Source organism: Neomonachus schauinslandi, chromosome 5, assembly GCF_002201575.2.
Source record: "Neomonachus schauinslandi chromosome 5, ASM220157v2, whole genome shotgun sequence".
Lineage (NCBI taxonomy): Eukaryota > Metazoa > Chordata > Mammalia > Carnivora > Phocidae > Neomonachus > Neomonachus schauinslandi.
In genome coordinates, this window is record NC_058407.1 from 103,639,796 (window position 1) to 103,653,319 (window position 13,524).

Here is a 13,524-nt window from a genome sequence, read left to right on the forward strand (position 1 = left end):
TTTTGTGAATGTTTTTTTAAAGATTTTATTTATTTATTAGAGAGAGAAAGAGAGCACAAGCAAGGAGAGCGGCAGAGGAAAAGCAGGCTCTCCACTGAGCAGGCAGCCTGACATTGGGCGTGATCCCAGGACTCTGGGATCATGACCTAAGCCTAAGGCAGATGTTTAACTGATTGAGCCACCCAGGCGCCCCTCACTTTTGTGAATTTTGGCTAAGATAAAATGTAATTAGGGCAAGACAAAATTTATTAGTGCTTGGATCATATGCTTTTTTGTCTGTTTTGTATCTTATTCCTTATTTTTTTAAAAACTTATTTATTTGAGAGACAGAGAGTGAGAGAAAACATGACCAGGGTGAGGCGCAGAGGGAGAAGCAGACTCCCCGCCGAGCAGGGAGCCCGATGCGGAACTTGATCCCGGGACCCCGGGATCATGACCTGAGCCGAAGGCAGACGCTCAACCAACTGAGCCACCCAGGCGCCTGTATCTTATTCTTTAAAAAATGCTCCTTCCTCCTCCATGTGATTCTGATGGGCTATCAACCATGTGGCCTAACATTATCCACCACAGGAATAAATATATGACCCATATAGGTCAGTCAAGACTATCCCCTTTTCTTCCAGCCCACTCCAGGATACAGCATGTGGCTAAGTCAGGCTAACCAGAGCCATTCTGGGGGATGCTCAGGGATGGTGAGACAGAAAGGACAGCCCTTCTCTGAGAATGCTATCTACAAGGAAGATATAAACCTAATGCTTCAACTTTAATCTGACTTGGGTTTCTATTATTTATAACCAAGTCTTGTTTTATTATAGTATCAGAAAACTATAGTTACAGTTACTTTCATTCCTTTCTTCTATTTTTTTCCCCTGCATTAGTTTGCTTTTTTCTACTAAGTAGAATCCTAGTATTTTAAAATACAACTCAATAGGCTAAACTCCAGGGAGTCCTCACTGAATTCTGCTATAGTATCCTAAATTAATGAAAGAGGCTTAGGTTTCAAAACAAGTCCCAAACCTAACCAAAAGGTAATTTTCAAGAAAAGTCCAGAAAATTGTTTTCTCTAAAAATGCAGTGTAATGTGATGGAGGGAACATGAGCATTGAAGTCAGATCTCAGTTTAAATACTGTCTCAAGCACTCAATAGCCATGTGAACTATTTAGCATTTTGAAACACATTTCTTCATGTAGAATATGAAGATAATACTCATAAGGTGAGATAAGTAAATGACAAATCACATTATGTGTTGCAGGTACTCAATTAATGTATCTCCTCAAACCCCTTCCCAAGCTCAACATGATGGTACTTTTTACTTCTTAGATTAATAACAAAAAGAACTAATTTTTATCTAACATTTACCATGTGCCAGATACTATCCTAACTATTATAATATCTACCAACTCATTTAGTCCTCAGAACTCAATAAGGTAGATATTGTTACTCTCCACCTTTTTCCAGGTGAGGCACAGAGGGTTAAGTAACCTGCCCAAAGTGTCCCCTACTCTGTAAATCTCACAGAGGATTTGAACCTAGGAAGCTTGGCTCCAAAGTCTATACCTTTAGTCACTATGATGCCTGTCTCAATCAGTGAATACAGCCACACTAATGTTATAAACTAACCACAAATTATGGTTGGTTCTGTCAAGCCACTGATTTTAGATGGTCTAAATAAATTAAATCTTGATAATTAAATATGGGAGTGACTAGAAAAAGAAATCGGAGGAAACAAATGGCTAAAGGGTAAGCTTAAGGCATAATGGGCCATGACTCATTCATTCAACAGCTCACTGAATGCCATCATAGGAGTACTAATCTAAACACTGAGAATGTTCCAGTCAAGAAGACAGACTAGTCTCTGCTCAGATAGAGCAGATAATGTGTGAATAAGTATCAGGTAATGATGAGTACCACAGATCAGGGGGTCTGCAAATGCCTCTCTGAGGAGGGAATATGCAAGCAAAGCTGTGAATGACAAGAAGCCTACCCTGTGAAGATTAGGGGGAAGTGCATTCCAGGGGAGGAGACAGCTAGTGCAAAGTCCTAAGGTAGGAGTGGCTTAATTAGGTTTATGAAATGGAAAGAAACCAATGTGGCAGGAGTACAGTGAGCTAGCTGGCAGCAGAGAGGAAATGTAGGCCGGGGTAGACAAGCAAAGCTCTCAGCCTGAGCGGATTCTATTTGTACTGCAGCAGACAGTAAGGGTACAAAGCAGGAGGCTGGAAAGATCTGATTTACATCTTTTAAGATCCCTCGGTTGCTTTGTGGAAGCAGACTGTAGGGGGCAATGGTGGAGGCAGGGAGACCAGTAGTCCCAATGGAAGATGCAGAGGGTGGTCAGGGTGGTTGGTACTCGAAGAGACAGAGAGCAGTGGACTGTTTCAGGCTTGTTGCTACCGATGGTGGCCCTTCACAGACCACCTTAGCAGGTAGTGGGTTTTCTCTCCTTGAGATGACAGGGGAAGACGTGACACACTGTCTGATTTAGAGTCCTTGTCTAAAGAGCTGGCAGCAGTTGAAAATAAGCTAGTATTTGGCAAGAGAAAGAGGAGCTTAGTTTTAGGGCAGACTGCATCCTTTTAAAAGAGCTGAAAGGAAGACTAATCAGGGACAAGGGTAAAACATGGATATTTCTCTGAAGCGTAAGATGCTCAATTTGCCAGTGTGGAGCTGACACAGGCCCAGAGTCACTAATCCCAGAATGTCTGACCTGGAAGGGATCCCAGAGGTCATTCTGTGCAAACCAGCACTTACTAGTTTTGTGTGAACTTGAACAAGGAACTTATGACTTCTCTGAATTCGCTTCCTGATTTGTAAAGTTGCAATAATAAAACTAGTTACTGTATAGGGTTGTTGTGAGGACAGAAGGACATGGTATGTATTAGAGGGCCCACCACAGTGCCTGGGTTACTTCTTTTCTCCTACAAACGGCCTGTGACTTCCCTTTTTCTTATCTGAGGCCCTTCAGCTAGATTTCTGAGTCACACAGTAATGTGGATAAAGAACAGACTAAAGCTTCAGGATCCCTAAAATTCCATTCTTTTCTCTAGTTCATCTGTCTTTTGTGGAGGGGCTGGGTTGATGAAAAATTCATTTGGGTTAGAATTTGGGGAGCTTGTTTAGATCTGTTGTCCTCCCCGCCCCAGTCAACAACAATGCACCCAGCCAGGCTGGCCTGCCTCATCTGCTCCCAATGTCATGGTCATTCCCATCTGAGCTCCTGTCATTCTCTTGCCTGGTATGCCCTCTCTTCCTCCACTGAGACATTTTATACTTGTCTCTCAGAGTCTAGCCTAAGGTCAGTTCAGTCATTCCTAAAAACTTGGGAGCTTCATCAATTTCTTCCTCCCCTGAACTTCTGCAAAGTTAGAATCTATATTTTGTCTCTTAGCCCTTAATTATATACTCTTCACCGTCTGTTGTTGCTCCATGTGCCCTTGTCTTATCATGTCCATCAGAATGTAAGCTCCTTGAGGAACATTTTACATTTCATCCATGTCCTCAAGAGAATGTGGCAAAGATGAGTACACAATCTATGGGCAAAAATACTTGGGGATCTACTGGCTGGACCTTGAAGGATCTTCAACTGTCTCCTCAGTCAAAAATTACCTACCAATGTAGTAATGGACATACATATATATCAGAAAACCAAATATATTTCCCCTATACATTTGGTCTAGGTCCATAGTTCCTGACTCAGCTCCAAACACTTGGAATTCCCTAGACAAAGGTGTCTTTTGTTGTAGTAATACAGGTAACTTTTAGACCCCACCCAAGGGCAGGGGCTGGTTGCCAGAAGGACGAACTGTGGGATTAGAGGGTACCTCCTTTTTAGGGTACTCCCCAACTCTCCAGGGGAGAGGGCTGGAGATTGAATCAAACAATGGCCAATGACTTAGTCAAACATGACTGCAACGAAGCCTCCATAAAAACCCAAAAGGATGGGGTCTGAAGAATTTCCGGGTTGGTGAACATGTCGAGCTACAGGGAGAGCAGTGCGCCCCTGGAGAGTTGCGCCATGGAAGCTCTATGCCCTTTCTCCAGACCTTGCCTTAGGTATCTCTTCATGTGGCTGTTGATTTCTAACTTTTATCATATTCTTTAGTAAACTGGTAAACTTAAGTGTTTTCCTGAGTTTTGTGAAACGTTTTAGCAAATGAAAAGAACCTAAGGAAGAGGTTGTTGGAACCCCCAATCTGTAGCTAGTGGGTCAGAAGCACAAGTAACAGCCTGGGGCTTGTGACTGGTGTCTAAAGTGGGGGATGAGGGGCAGTCTTCTAGGCCTGAGCCCTTAACCTGTGGAATCTGATGCTATCTCTGGGTAGAGTAGACAGTGTCAGAATTGAGCTGAATTCTCATATACCCTGTTGGTGAAAGAGACTTGCTTGGTGTTGTGGGGCTGGTGGGGTGAGGGACTCCCCACCCCCTTTCATTGGAATTGGGTCTGAGAATCCAAAATGAGGTCACATAATGCCACCTCTGTGAGGACTCCTATAATTCTAGGTCTTTTCATTACTTTTGAATGAGTAAGACTACCTCTCATGAAGTTCCTTCAGCACTCCACAGGAATGAATTCAGTAATCAATATCTTTGGTGACCTTTTCAATTAATCTTAAAGAGTTTTCAAATGGCAGACAGGTCTGTCTATCAGGCTTTGTCATCTATTTGTATAATTCCCCACCTTCTGCTCCATTAAGGTCTATTATAAAAACAATACATGCCACAAAAGGCCAGGGCTTGAACACTGCAGTAAATTAGATTTAGATCCTGTGGAACAAACTCTCAATTCATCAGAGAGATGCTGATGCTAGAGAGAGATGGGCATAATTTGGTCATCCTCCAGAAGCAAAGTCTGAGAACCCAGGCGGCATGAGATCCAGTTTTAATTTGCTGTCACTGACCTGTGGCAAGAGATAGGACTTCTACAGACCTGTGATATCCCCTTCTCTAAAGTAAAGACAAAAAAAAGCCTCATCCTCTTTGTGTCCCTTTTATTTTAAGATCCCACCCTGAGGTAAGAAACACATGTCTGTGAAGCCAGGGAAGTGATTTAGGTAAACACATGCCATTCTCATTACCATCACTGCTGAGTAATGCTATGCTACAGCCTGGTGACTTTAGGGAAATATTTATGAGTCTCAGAGAAAAAAACAGAAGAGTAGAGGGAGATGGATGGGAAGGGTTAGGCGAAGCAGAAAAAGATGTATATATAAGAACGCAGTAAGAGGCCCTAAGATCAGTTCACATGGAAAACAGTGTCCCTAGGCCCAGTATCTAAGTGCAAACAGGCTTACCGTCCTCCGTGTCATAGGCGTAGGCCGAGAGGCGCAGGGTGGTGGCGCAGTACTCGCATTTGAAGCAGCTCCGATGGAAGAACTTGCCCTCAGCACTCAGCCTTTCCATTACATAGACCCGCTTCCGGCAGAAATAGCATGTGTCGCTGCCTCCCAAGTTCTGTGGGAACTCCTTCTTTATCGAGCCCTGTAATGGGGGGCAGTGGGAGGCACGTTAGGGCAACACTTCTCAGGCTCACCTCCAGGGGGTGCACGACCCTCTCCAGATGTGAAACTAACCCTCACTAAGCGATTTTGCTTTGAGACAGACTTAGATGGCTCACTTTGCTACTGGCTATCCCCCCAAACAGTGGCACGAGTGCAGAGACTGTCACATGTGCCTTCTATGCAGCAAGCAGCAGGAACTGGGTTCTGAATCGATGTTCATCAACAGTCGAGAGGAGACCCCAGGTGGTTTTACAGAATTTCACAACAATCAAACCGAATTATTTTGGCAGAATTCTGTTTTGAAGGTAGCATAAAAATACCTCTTCAGTGTTGATATGGTTCTACATGGATATGGGTCCCCTGGACTCTAGAGAAATCACTTTTAGAGATACTAAGTATGTTTTTCCACACGACATTCTAAACAACCATTCAGTCCTAGAAATTGTTACAAAATTCAGATAACCTAAAAAAAAATTACCACATGGCATATATTGGCTATATATGTTACTAAACTACTTAGAATTAACCAGGTTTATTTACCACAGCTGTGCTATATCTAGATAGACAGTGTCCTTAACACATCTCTTACCAGTTCTTTCTTGTCTAGAAGGGTTTTGGGCTGTTCTTTCCTTTGAAGCTGATTGGCTATCTGCTCAGCCAATGAGCTCACTCCGCCCGTGTACATCTTTATATACTTCTATTGGTTGGAGATTATAAAATGACCAGAATGAAGGGAAATGAGAAGGAAAAAAATAAATTAAGAAGACAGGGGAAAAAATCGTTGAAAGGTATAAAATGAATACAAGGTGCAGCAGCAAACCATGCCAACACAGTGCCCACAAGCAGGGAAACTTGGTGGTAAGAAAAACGGTGTCATTGTCCACACAGACGTATCAGCATTGGTAAGAATAATGGCTGCAGGAATAATTAAATTCAGTAAGGGAGAACTTAGTCTTTCATGTCTTTTCGGAATATATAGTTCAGGGAGGTGGGAAGACAGGATGGATACAAATATAGAACAGAATAAGAAGGGCCCACATCCTAGTGACTCAAATTACATATGAAGAATTCAAGATGAACAACTCCTACCAAAACAGCAGATGTCCAGATGAACAGCATGTTTCAAGTTGGGTCTGGGGAGGGCTTGGGAAGTTACTTCCTCATTTAGAAAGAAACCAAGCTCACTCTTGCAGGGCTGACTCTCCACTTGGGTAAAAGATGCCAGTAGCCTTACTAGTGATGATCACCTTCCTCCTATTAATGCTTCGCTCACAACCCCTGTCATATTCATCAAATATTCCTGAGCTTTATCTGGAAAAATCCTTCTCGGCCCATTCTCTCTGTTGGTATTTGTATGTTCTATCTGGGCACTAAGGCTAAAACCTTCTAGACCCGGCTGGGCTTCTTAAACTCGGCTGCAGGAGGCTAACACCTGCAGCCATGCAGACAAGTGGTTTGGTATAGTCTTGGGAAATCAGAATGTGTTTTTCGTCCAGGAGGGATTATTTTTTTATAGGTTGAAAGAAGAGAAAAGAAAAAATCTAACCAATTCAATCCTCTTTCTAGCAATGCCGAAGAAGTAACAAGAAAACTACCAAATTTCAATTGTAAGCCTTCCTGCTAGGCAGCCTAGCTTTGAGCCTGTCCCCAGGGAATGAGGTCAAAGCCTTGCTGGCTGTCCGTTAGAGACTCCACAGTCACCCTTCCACGTGGAAATGATCAGGACACCCTGTGTGTGCAACACTCCTCTCATAAACTATGTGCAATAGGACAGCTGCCTGCCGAGTTTGAGGAGTCCTGACTCTAATTCTGACTGAGAAACACACCAGGGCAGTTGTCTTGGGGGACGTTCACAACTCCATTAGGAAGTGGTTTGAATGGACAACACGCAAAGCCATGTGTAAGAGAATTGCGGGCCTGAGCAACAGCATGCCCTGGGCTAGGCAGGAACAAATAAGGGAAGTGCTCTGGGGTAAAACTAACTCCATGTGAACTCTATGAGAATAACAGAAGCACAAATGAGCAAACAATTCTCCAGGGTTCCGCTGGAACTGAGGAGTCAATTCTATTTTTCAATTTAAAATGAGGAGATTTCCAAGGATTGGTGCCACTTGCTCATTAACTTCACAGCTTATACCCATTAGTAGTCAAGAAAAACAAGTGGCTCTAAGATCTAAACCTTCTTTAGCTTAGAGATATCAGGGAAGCTTACACCTGGAACAGACTGGCACCAGGCAAAGCAGAGCAGATCATTTAACAGCTGACACTGAGGGTGCAGAAAATTGCGCTTCATTCTGCAGAAAGTGAGAGTGTAGGCCAGATGTCACACATGAGGCTGGGACGCTGAGCAAACCCTGGGTCCTCACTGCTCAGCCAGGACCCTTCCCTCCCACCAAGAACCGGCATCCTCAGCAAATACATACAGCCCAGGGCTGCCTGCATGCAAAGGCACTGGTCACATTCAGTTCTCAGCGATGTGGTAATACTGACAAGCATCCCCCAAGAGAGGTGGAGACTCAAGTTCTATTTTTTCTGGCATGAAAAGCAGATGGTTTCCTTCTCCCCAATCTTAAGAAAGAGTCTCAATGTAGCAATTGTTAGACTTATACTTTTGCCACCACACATGCATGTGCTTCCGCACACGTACTGCATAGACTGCTTGAGAATGGGAAACACAAACAGGGCAAAAAGACCTGCCAATCACTCTCTAAGCTACTCCACAGCTGGATCAGTTCCATTGTAGGAAGAAGCAGGGCTCATTCTTCAAATGATTACAATTCAAGAGGCACCCAGAATACTGCATAATCACCACTCCATTTAAGAGATTTAATTACACTATGGTCCATATTTTGTCATACGTATTAATATGAAGACATTTGGAATTTAAAAAGCTAATGGCTGAAAACTTTATTATTATTCGATATAGTTGAAATATAAAAAAAGTGGGTTTATTTGATAGAATTTGATGCCATGAAAGCTAGCAGCCTCCGTAACTTTGGTGTATGCCTACGGACCTTACATGCAAAACAGACAGACACAGGTGGATTCCCACAGAAGACAGGCCAAAGTTAAGAGCTCTGCAACCTCATTGGGCCACATGACATTTGTATAGGTGAACTGAGGAGAGGCTGAAGAGAGGCTGAAGAGGAAAGAGCTTTGCCAAATTCCAGGCTGTGCTACCTGTCGGAGGGAGTCAGAGGAAGGAGAAGCGGGGCGGGTGGAGGAGCGGAGACTAAGAGAAAGCTCCCACTGGTCAACAAAGAATCGACGAGAAGGTTCAGGCTCTGGCTACAAAATACAAGATGGAGAAAAAAAAAAAAATCAAAGGAAACGTTAAACAAAGTTACACAGTGACCTAAATATGAGGAATTTGGGAGTTTTAGACCTTTATCTAAATAATAAACAAAGTAAAGAAATATTCTTATTCCCAAAAGCATGAATGGCTCATTCAAGGCTTCCATTTTGCTTTTAGCTCACCCTTGCCTCATGCTTATAGTGAAGCTTGCTCTGGAACACGGTCACTGTAGTTGTGAGCCTCTTCTGCAAGCCTTGTCTTCTCCTGTTTGGTGGTTTTATTCAATTCACCCCAAGTGGAAAACGCTGCCGGCCAGGAAGTGGCAGAGGGCAGAGGTGGTGTCCTGCTCACACACACACTCCTTATGCTCTGCAGAGCCCCTCACTGGCTTGAGCTGGGATTTCTGGGCAGAAGGAGATTCTACCAGCTTACAAACAGTGAACAGAGATAGCAAATCTAGAGTGAAGCTGACTCCTTCTCCATAAAGGCCAGAAATGTGGCTTTGCCTCTTCTTATTGCCAGTGCTCAGAGAAACACTGCCTGCCAAGGAGCCAGCCAAATCCCAGCAATGATCAGGAGAAAAGATCCCACATCCTCTGCGGACTGCATGCAGCATGTGCAACAAAAGTAAACCGGGATCCTCCGGGGCCCATGCAGCCAGGAGCTGTCCAGTCCCCAGAGAGGGAGAAGGGGGCTGAGAGCTCTGGCAAGTGTTAACTGCTTAGTTTCCTACCAGGTTCAGGGTGAAGTACTTGCAGGGTAGAAGGAAGAGGTACTGTCATGGTAAGAGAAGCCAGCCCTCTGTCCCTTTAGCTCCAAGCAGATGCACTGCACCCCCAGTTCAGAGCCCCCATTAACTTCATAGCTTTAACGGGTGCTCCAGATGCTCAGCCAGCTCACTAGCCCTCAGCTCAGCTGAGGCCCGGGGTGGTGGGGGGGCGGCGGAAATCTCTGTAGAAGAGTACCACCCACCAGACAGAAACAAGACAGAAGGCAGCTCCCCGCCAGAGATGGCAAAGCAGTGAAGATGATGGTAAGACTGGGGGTGGGAAGGTGAAGGAGCAGGTGAGTGCACAGGCAAGATTATGGAATAGTGGAGAGAAAATCTTGGAAGAGAACATAAATGGTAACCCTTAAAGGTATCTAGACAGGAACCCTGAAGTGAAGAATCCAGAAAGCAGCTCACTGGGAAAATGCTACCTTTCCTCTGGGCACTGCAGCCCCAGACGTCTGACAGCTTCTCCCTGCCCATCCCTCTATCTCTCCTTTTCCTCGACACACTTCCCTCTGTTCTTCTTTGCTTAGGCACTGTTTCATGAAAAATCATCAGGACCTCATTAAATATGCATGCCCTGAAATGCACGGCTTGCCCTTCTCCATGAAAATGCCTAGTTTTCTTTTTGAAAGGAATATAGCCTGGGAAGAAGAAAGAGGCTGGGCACACACAGTGCTCGTGGGAGGAAGCAGCCCCTGCAGAAGGTAAGGAAGCAGAGCAAGGCTGTGCGTGAGGAGATGAAAGGGATGCCCTCTTTCCACCTCCATCCCGGTCTCTTCCCCCTCACCCAGCACCGATCCACGTGTGGTCCTGGCAGCACACAGACCGCCTGCTCCTCACATGGTAACAGGGCCTAGGGAGACAGCACTAGCTTCCGTAGCTGTGACTCTATTTCTCAGAGAGCAAAAGCAGAAAGAGAGGTAAAAATAAAAGAAAAAGGCCCATGTGAAATTAAGAGATGATTCTTCACTCTTGCTGCAGAGCTATACCCACTCAGGGACCAGGTTTAAGGGTAAAAATAACAACCCAAAAAGTTTCATAAAATAAGCAGGCTTTTTAAAATGGGCATTTCTGCTATTTGTCAAATGATATGATGGCCAGGTGTATTCACTAATTGCCCCTTCAGTTTTTCAGAAAAGAGTAGCTAAACCTTTTTATTACATACCCGCATCCTGTCACCGCCTTCCTTCCCCTCCATCCTCTTCATACTTGCAAAATCCCTACACCAGTAAGAGCTTTGGCTCTCACAGTATTTTTACCTCTAGAACCCTGAATATCAAAAGACAGAAGCAAATGCCACCTGCTTACTGATCTGAATGTTGGACAGATGAACGCTCTCCTGTGAATGCTATATACATAGGTCAACACGGTTAGCAACAAGAATTCTTGCTCTTGGCTGGGTGACAAGAGTGTGCACAAAGCAAGGGGAGCAGGGACCATTCCCACCTTCCCTCTGCCCCACCACCACAGCGTGCCCCATATGTTTGGCCCTCAGCATCCCATGCCACGGTTCATGCTCTTTTACCCTCTCATGGTGGGGACTCTGCTTGCCACGGCTGTCAGCATCAAGATCCCTGTATGTCTGTTGGCAACAAAGTAGAAACTTAAGCTCCATCCAAATGTTCTATATGGACCTACTAAGTGAGAGTGCCAGAAATTCAGAATTCATTTCAACACATATCCCCTGCCCCTGACAGATCCCCACCCCAGGTAACCACACTCCCATCTCTATCAAATCCCACGTCCCACAGTTGACCCTAGGACAACTCTCTGTCCAGCACTCTGTCCATCTGGCCTCCAGTAAGGTCAGCCACATATATAAAGAACTATGGTTAGTACCAAAGTGGAACAAACTATTTCTTTCACACAGTGGCACAAGATCAGAGGCGTTCAATGGAAGGCTTAATAGGAGAGGCCGGTTAGGAGGGTGAAGCTTTCCACAACAAGACATTAGAAAGGAAAGGTGGGGAGATGGAAACTGCCTGGAACAAATGGCCGTTACAACAGTCCAGAGGAAACTCCAGGGTGGGGAGTGGTCCCTGAACAAGAACATGGGACCAAAGCATTATTTGTTAAAGGGAAACGTGGACGACTGGAAGCATTTTCAGTCAGCAGAGAGGAATGTGTACATGACAGGGATGGAAATCCTGAAGACAGGCATATGGCTGCCTCCACCGACCTGAGGAAACCACTATCAGCAATCACGTGGGGGAAGGGAAGGCTACTCTTATCACTTTGGATTATTGCTGAGGATTCAGCTTATGGCTGTGTGCTGGTGGAAAAACTAATCCAAAGCCTGTAATGTGGCCCATGGGCATATTGTCTCCACAGGCAGGATGAGGCCAGAGCTTGGGCTCAAGTCACATCACCCAGATTCAACTCCTGGCTCCTCCATTACTTACTGTGTGAACTTGTACCAAGTGCTTGGCCTCCTTACCCTATGCCTCAGTCTCCTCATACGTAAAATGGAGGTGATAATAGTACCTTCCTTGTAGGGTTATTGTGAGAATTGATTGAGATAACACAGCAAGAACTGAGAATACCACCTGGATCTAAGTTTTAGTTCTTATGTAGAGACAAGGCATAGCATAATCGCTAAACCTACAGTGGCTCAGTTCTTAGACCCAGGTACACAGTGTGGGTCTTTAACAATCAGACACATTACAAGGGGTCACCTTTTAAATAGGCCACCTTAGTTGAGAAAATATCTTTCCACAGTTCCTGCCTTTAAAATTAGTATCTTATTTTATAGGGATATCCTACAAAGGTCACTTTATATTCTATAAATATACTTTATATAAGTATGCTTGTTGTCCTCTTTAATCATGTCTGTGGTTAACTGCTCTATAAAGCATTTTTCAAATGATCTGCCTGGAGTGTGAATGGGTAGACGGGAAGGGCAGGTGTTTGCTGGCCCAAGTTGGATAAGCAAGAAGCAGGGCTCTCCAAATCAGAAGGAACCAAATTCATAAAGTGAGGCCCTATAAAAGGCTTCCAAAAGCCCATCTTAATTATATCTCCTTGGGTAGCAAGACAAAAGTGGCTGCTTTAAATGAGGTTATATAAAAAATGTGTTGCTCTCCAGGGCTTTGGGGACTGTGCATCTGTGACAAATAATAGTTTTAGTCTCTGCTTGCATAGTTGTTTTGCTATGATGTGGGGCTAGATTAAACCAGCTAGTGTTTGAATGTATTATGTGCTATCCTGGGGTCTGATCGGGAATTGTTCATTTGTAGCAGTAAGGTTGCTTCTGCTACAAATGGTCTTTCTGGGTTTTTTTTCTTGTTGTTGTTGTTGTTGTTTTTAAAGATTTTATTTATTTATTTGACAGAGAGAGACACAGCGAGAGAGGGAACACAAGCAGGGGGAGTAAGAGAGGGAGAAGCAGGCCTCCGGCGGAGCAGGGAGCCCGATACAGGGCTTGATCACAGGACCCTGGGATCATGACCTGAGCCGAAGGCAGATGCCTAACGACTGAGCCACCCAGGCGCCCCTGGTCTTTCTGTTTTTTTAACTGTTAGCTCTGAAAAGAGGGAATCCTGATTTGGTCTCTACCCTAGCCACCTACGCAGGCAGGCAGGAAGACAGAGACGAGGACCACAGAGCATGCAGAAAAGATCACCTGCTGGCTGCCAGGCGCCCGACAGGGAGGTGGAGTAGGGGGAGGAGAGAGTGTGATCACTTTTTTGGGGCAGGTCCGAGAACGCTCCTTTTCCCGTCGCTTTTACACCAACAGACACAAACAGAGAGAACAATGGTGAAACAGGGGCCATGTTTAGGCTGGTTCTGGAAGGATTAAGAGCATTCACCAAAGCCATCCCTCCTGTGCCTCTCCATCGTCCACAGCAATGGCTGTATGGTCAGGGAGGACAGCTTGTCACAGTTGGCGGCGGGCTTCCATGCCATGCTCGCGCTATCTGGTAAGTGCAGACCACATGGGTAGTATCTGTAGCTG

At 44.8% G+C, this 13,524-nt stretch overlaps 1 protein-coding gene across 3 annotated transcripts in view; it reads right to left on the reverse strand.

Annotated features, from left to right (window-relative positions):
- The window catches only part of MICAL3 (microtubule associated monooxygenase, calponin and LIM domain containing 3), a 216,241-nt gene that overhangs the window by 77,405 nt on the left and 125,312 nt on the right, over window positions 1-13,524 (reverse strand). For 2 of the 3 annotated variants that reach the window (XM_044915483.1, XM_044915484.1), the window contains one exon: window positions 5,293-5,479. In XM_044915483.1, coding sequence (XP_044771418.1) covers window positions 5,293-5,479 — 187 coding nt within the window. Of the gene's footprint in view, window positions 1-5,292; window positions 5,480-6,088; window positions 6,197-8,679; window positions 8,788-11,094; window positions 11,152-13,191; window positions 13,291-13,524 lie in introns of all 3 variants that reach the window. The other variant, XM_021690745.1, reaches the window with a different exon arrangement.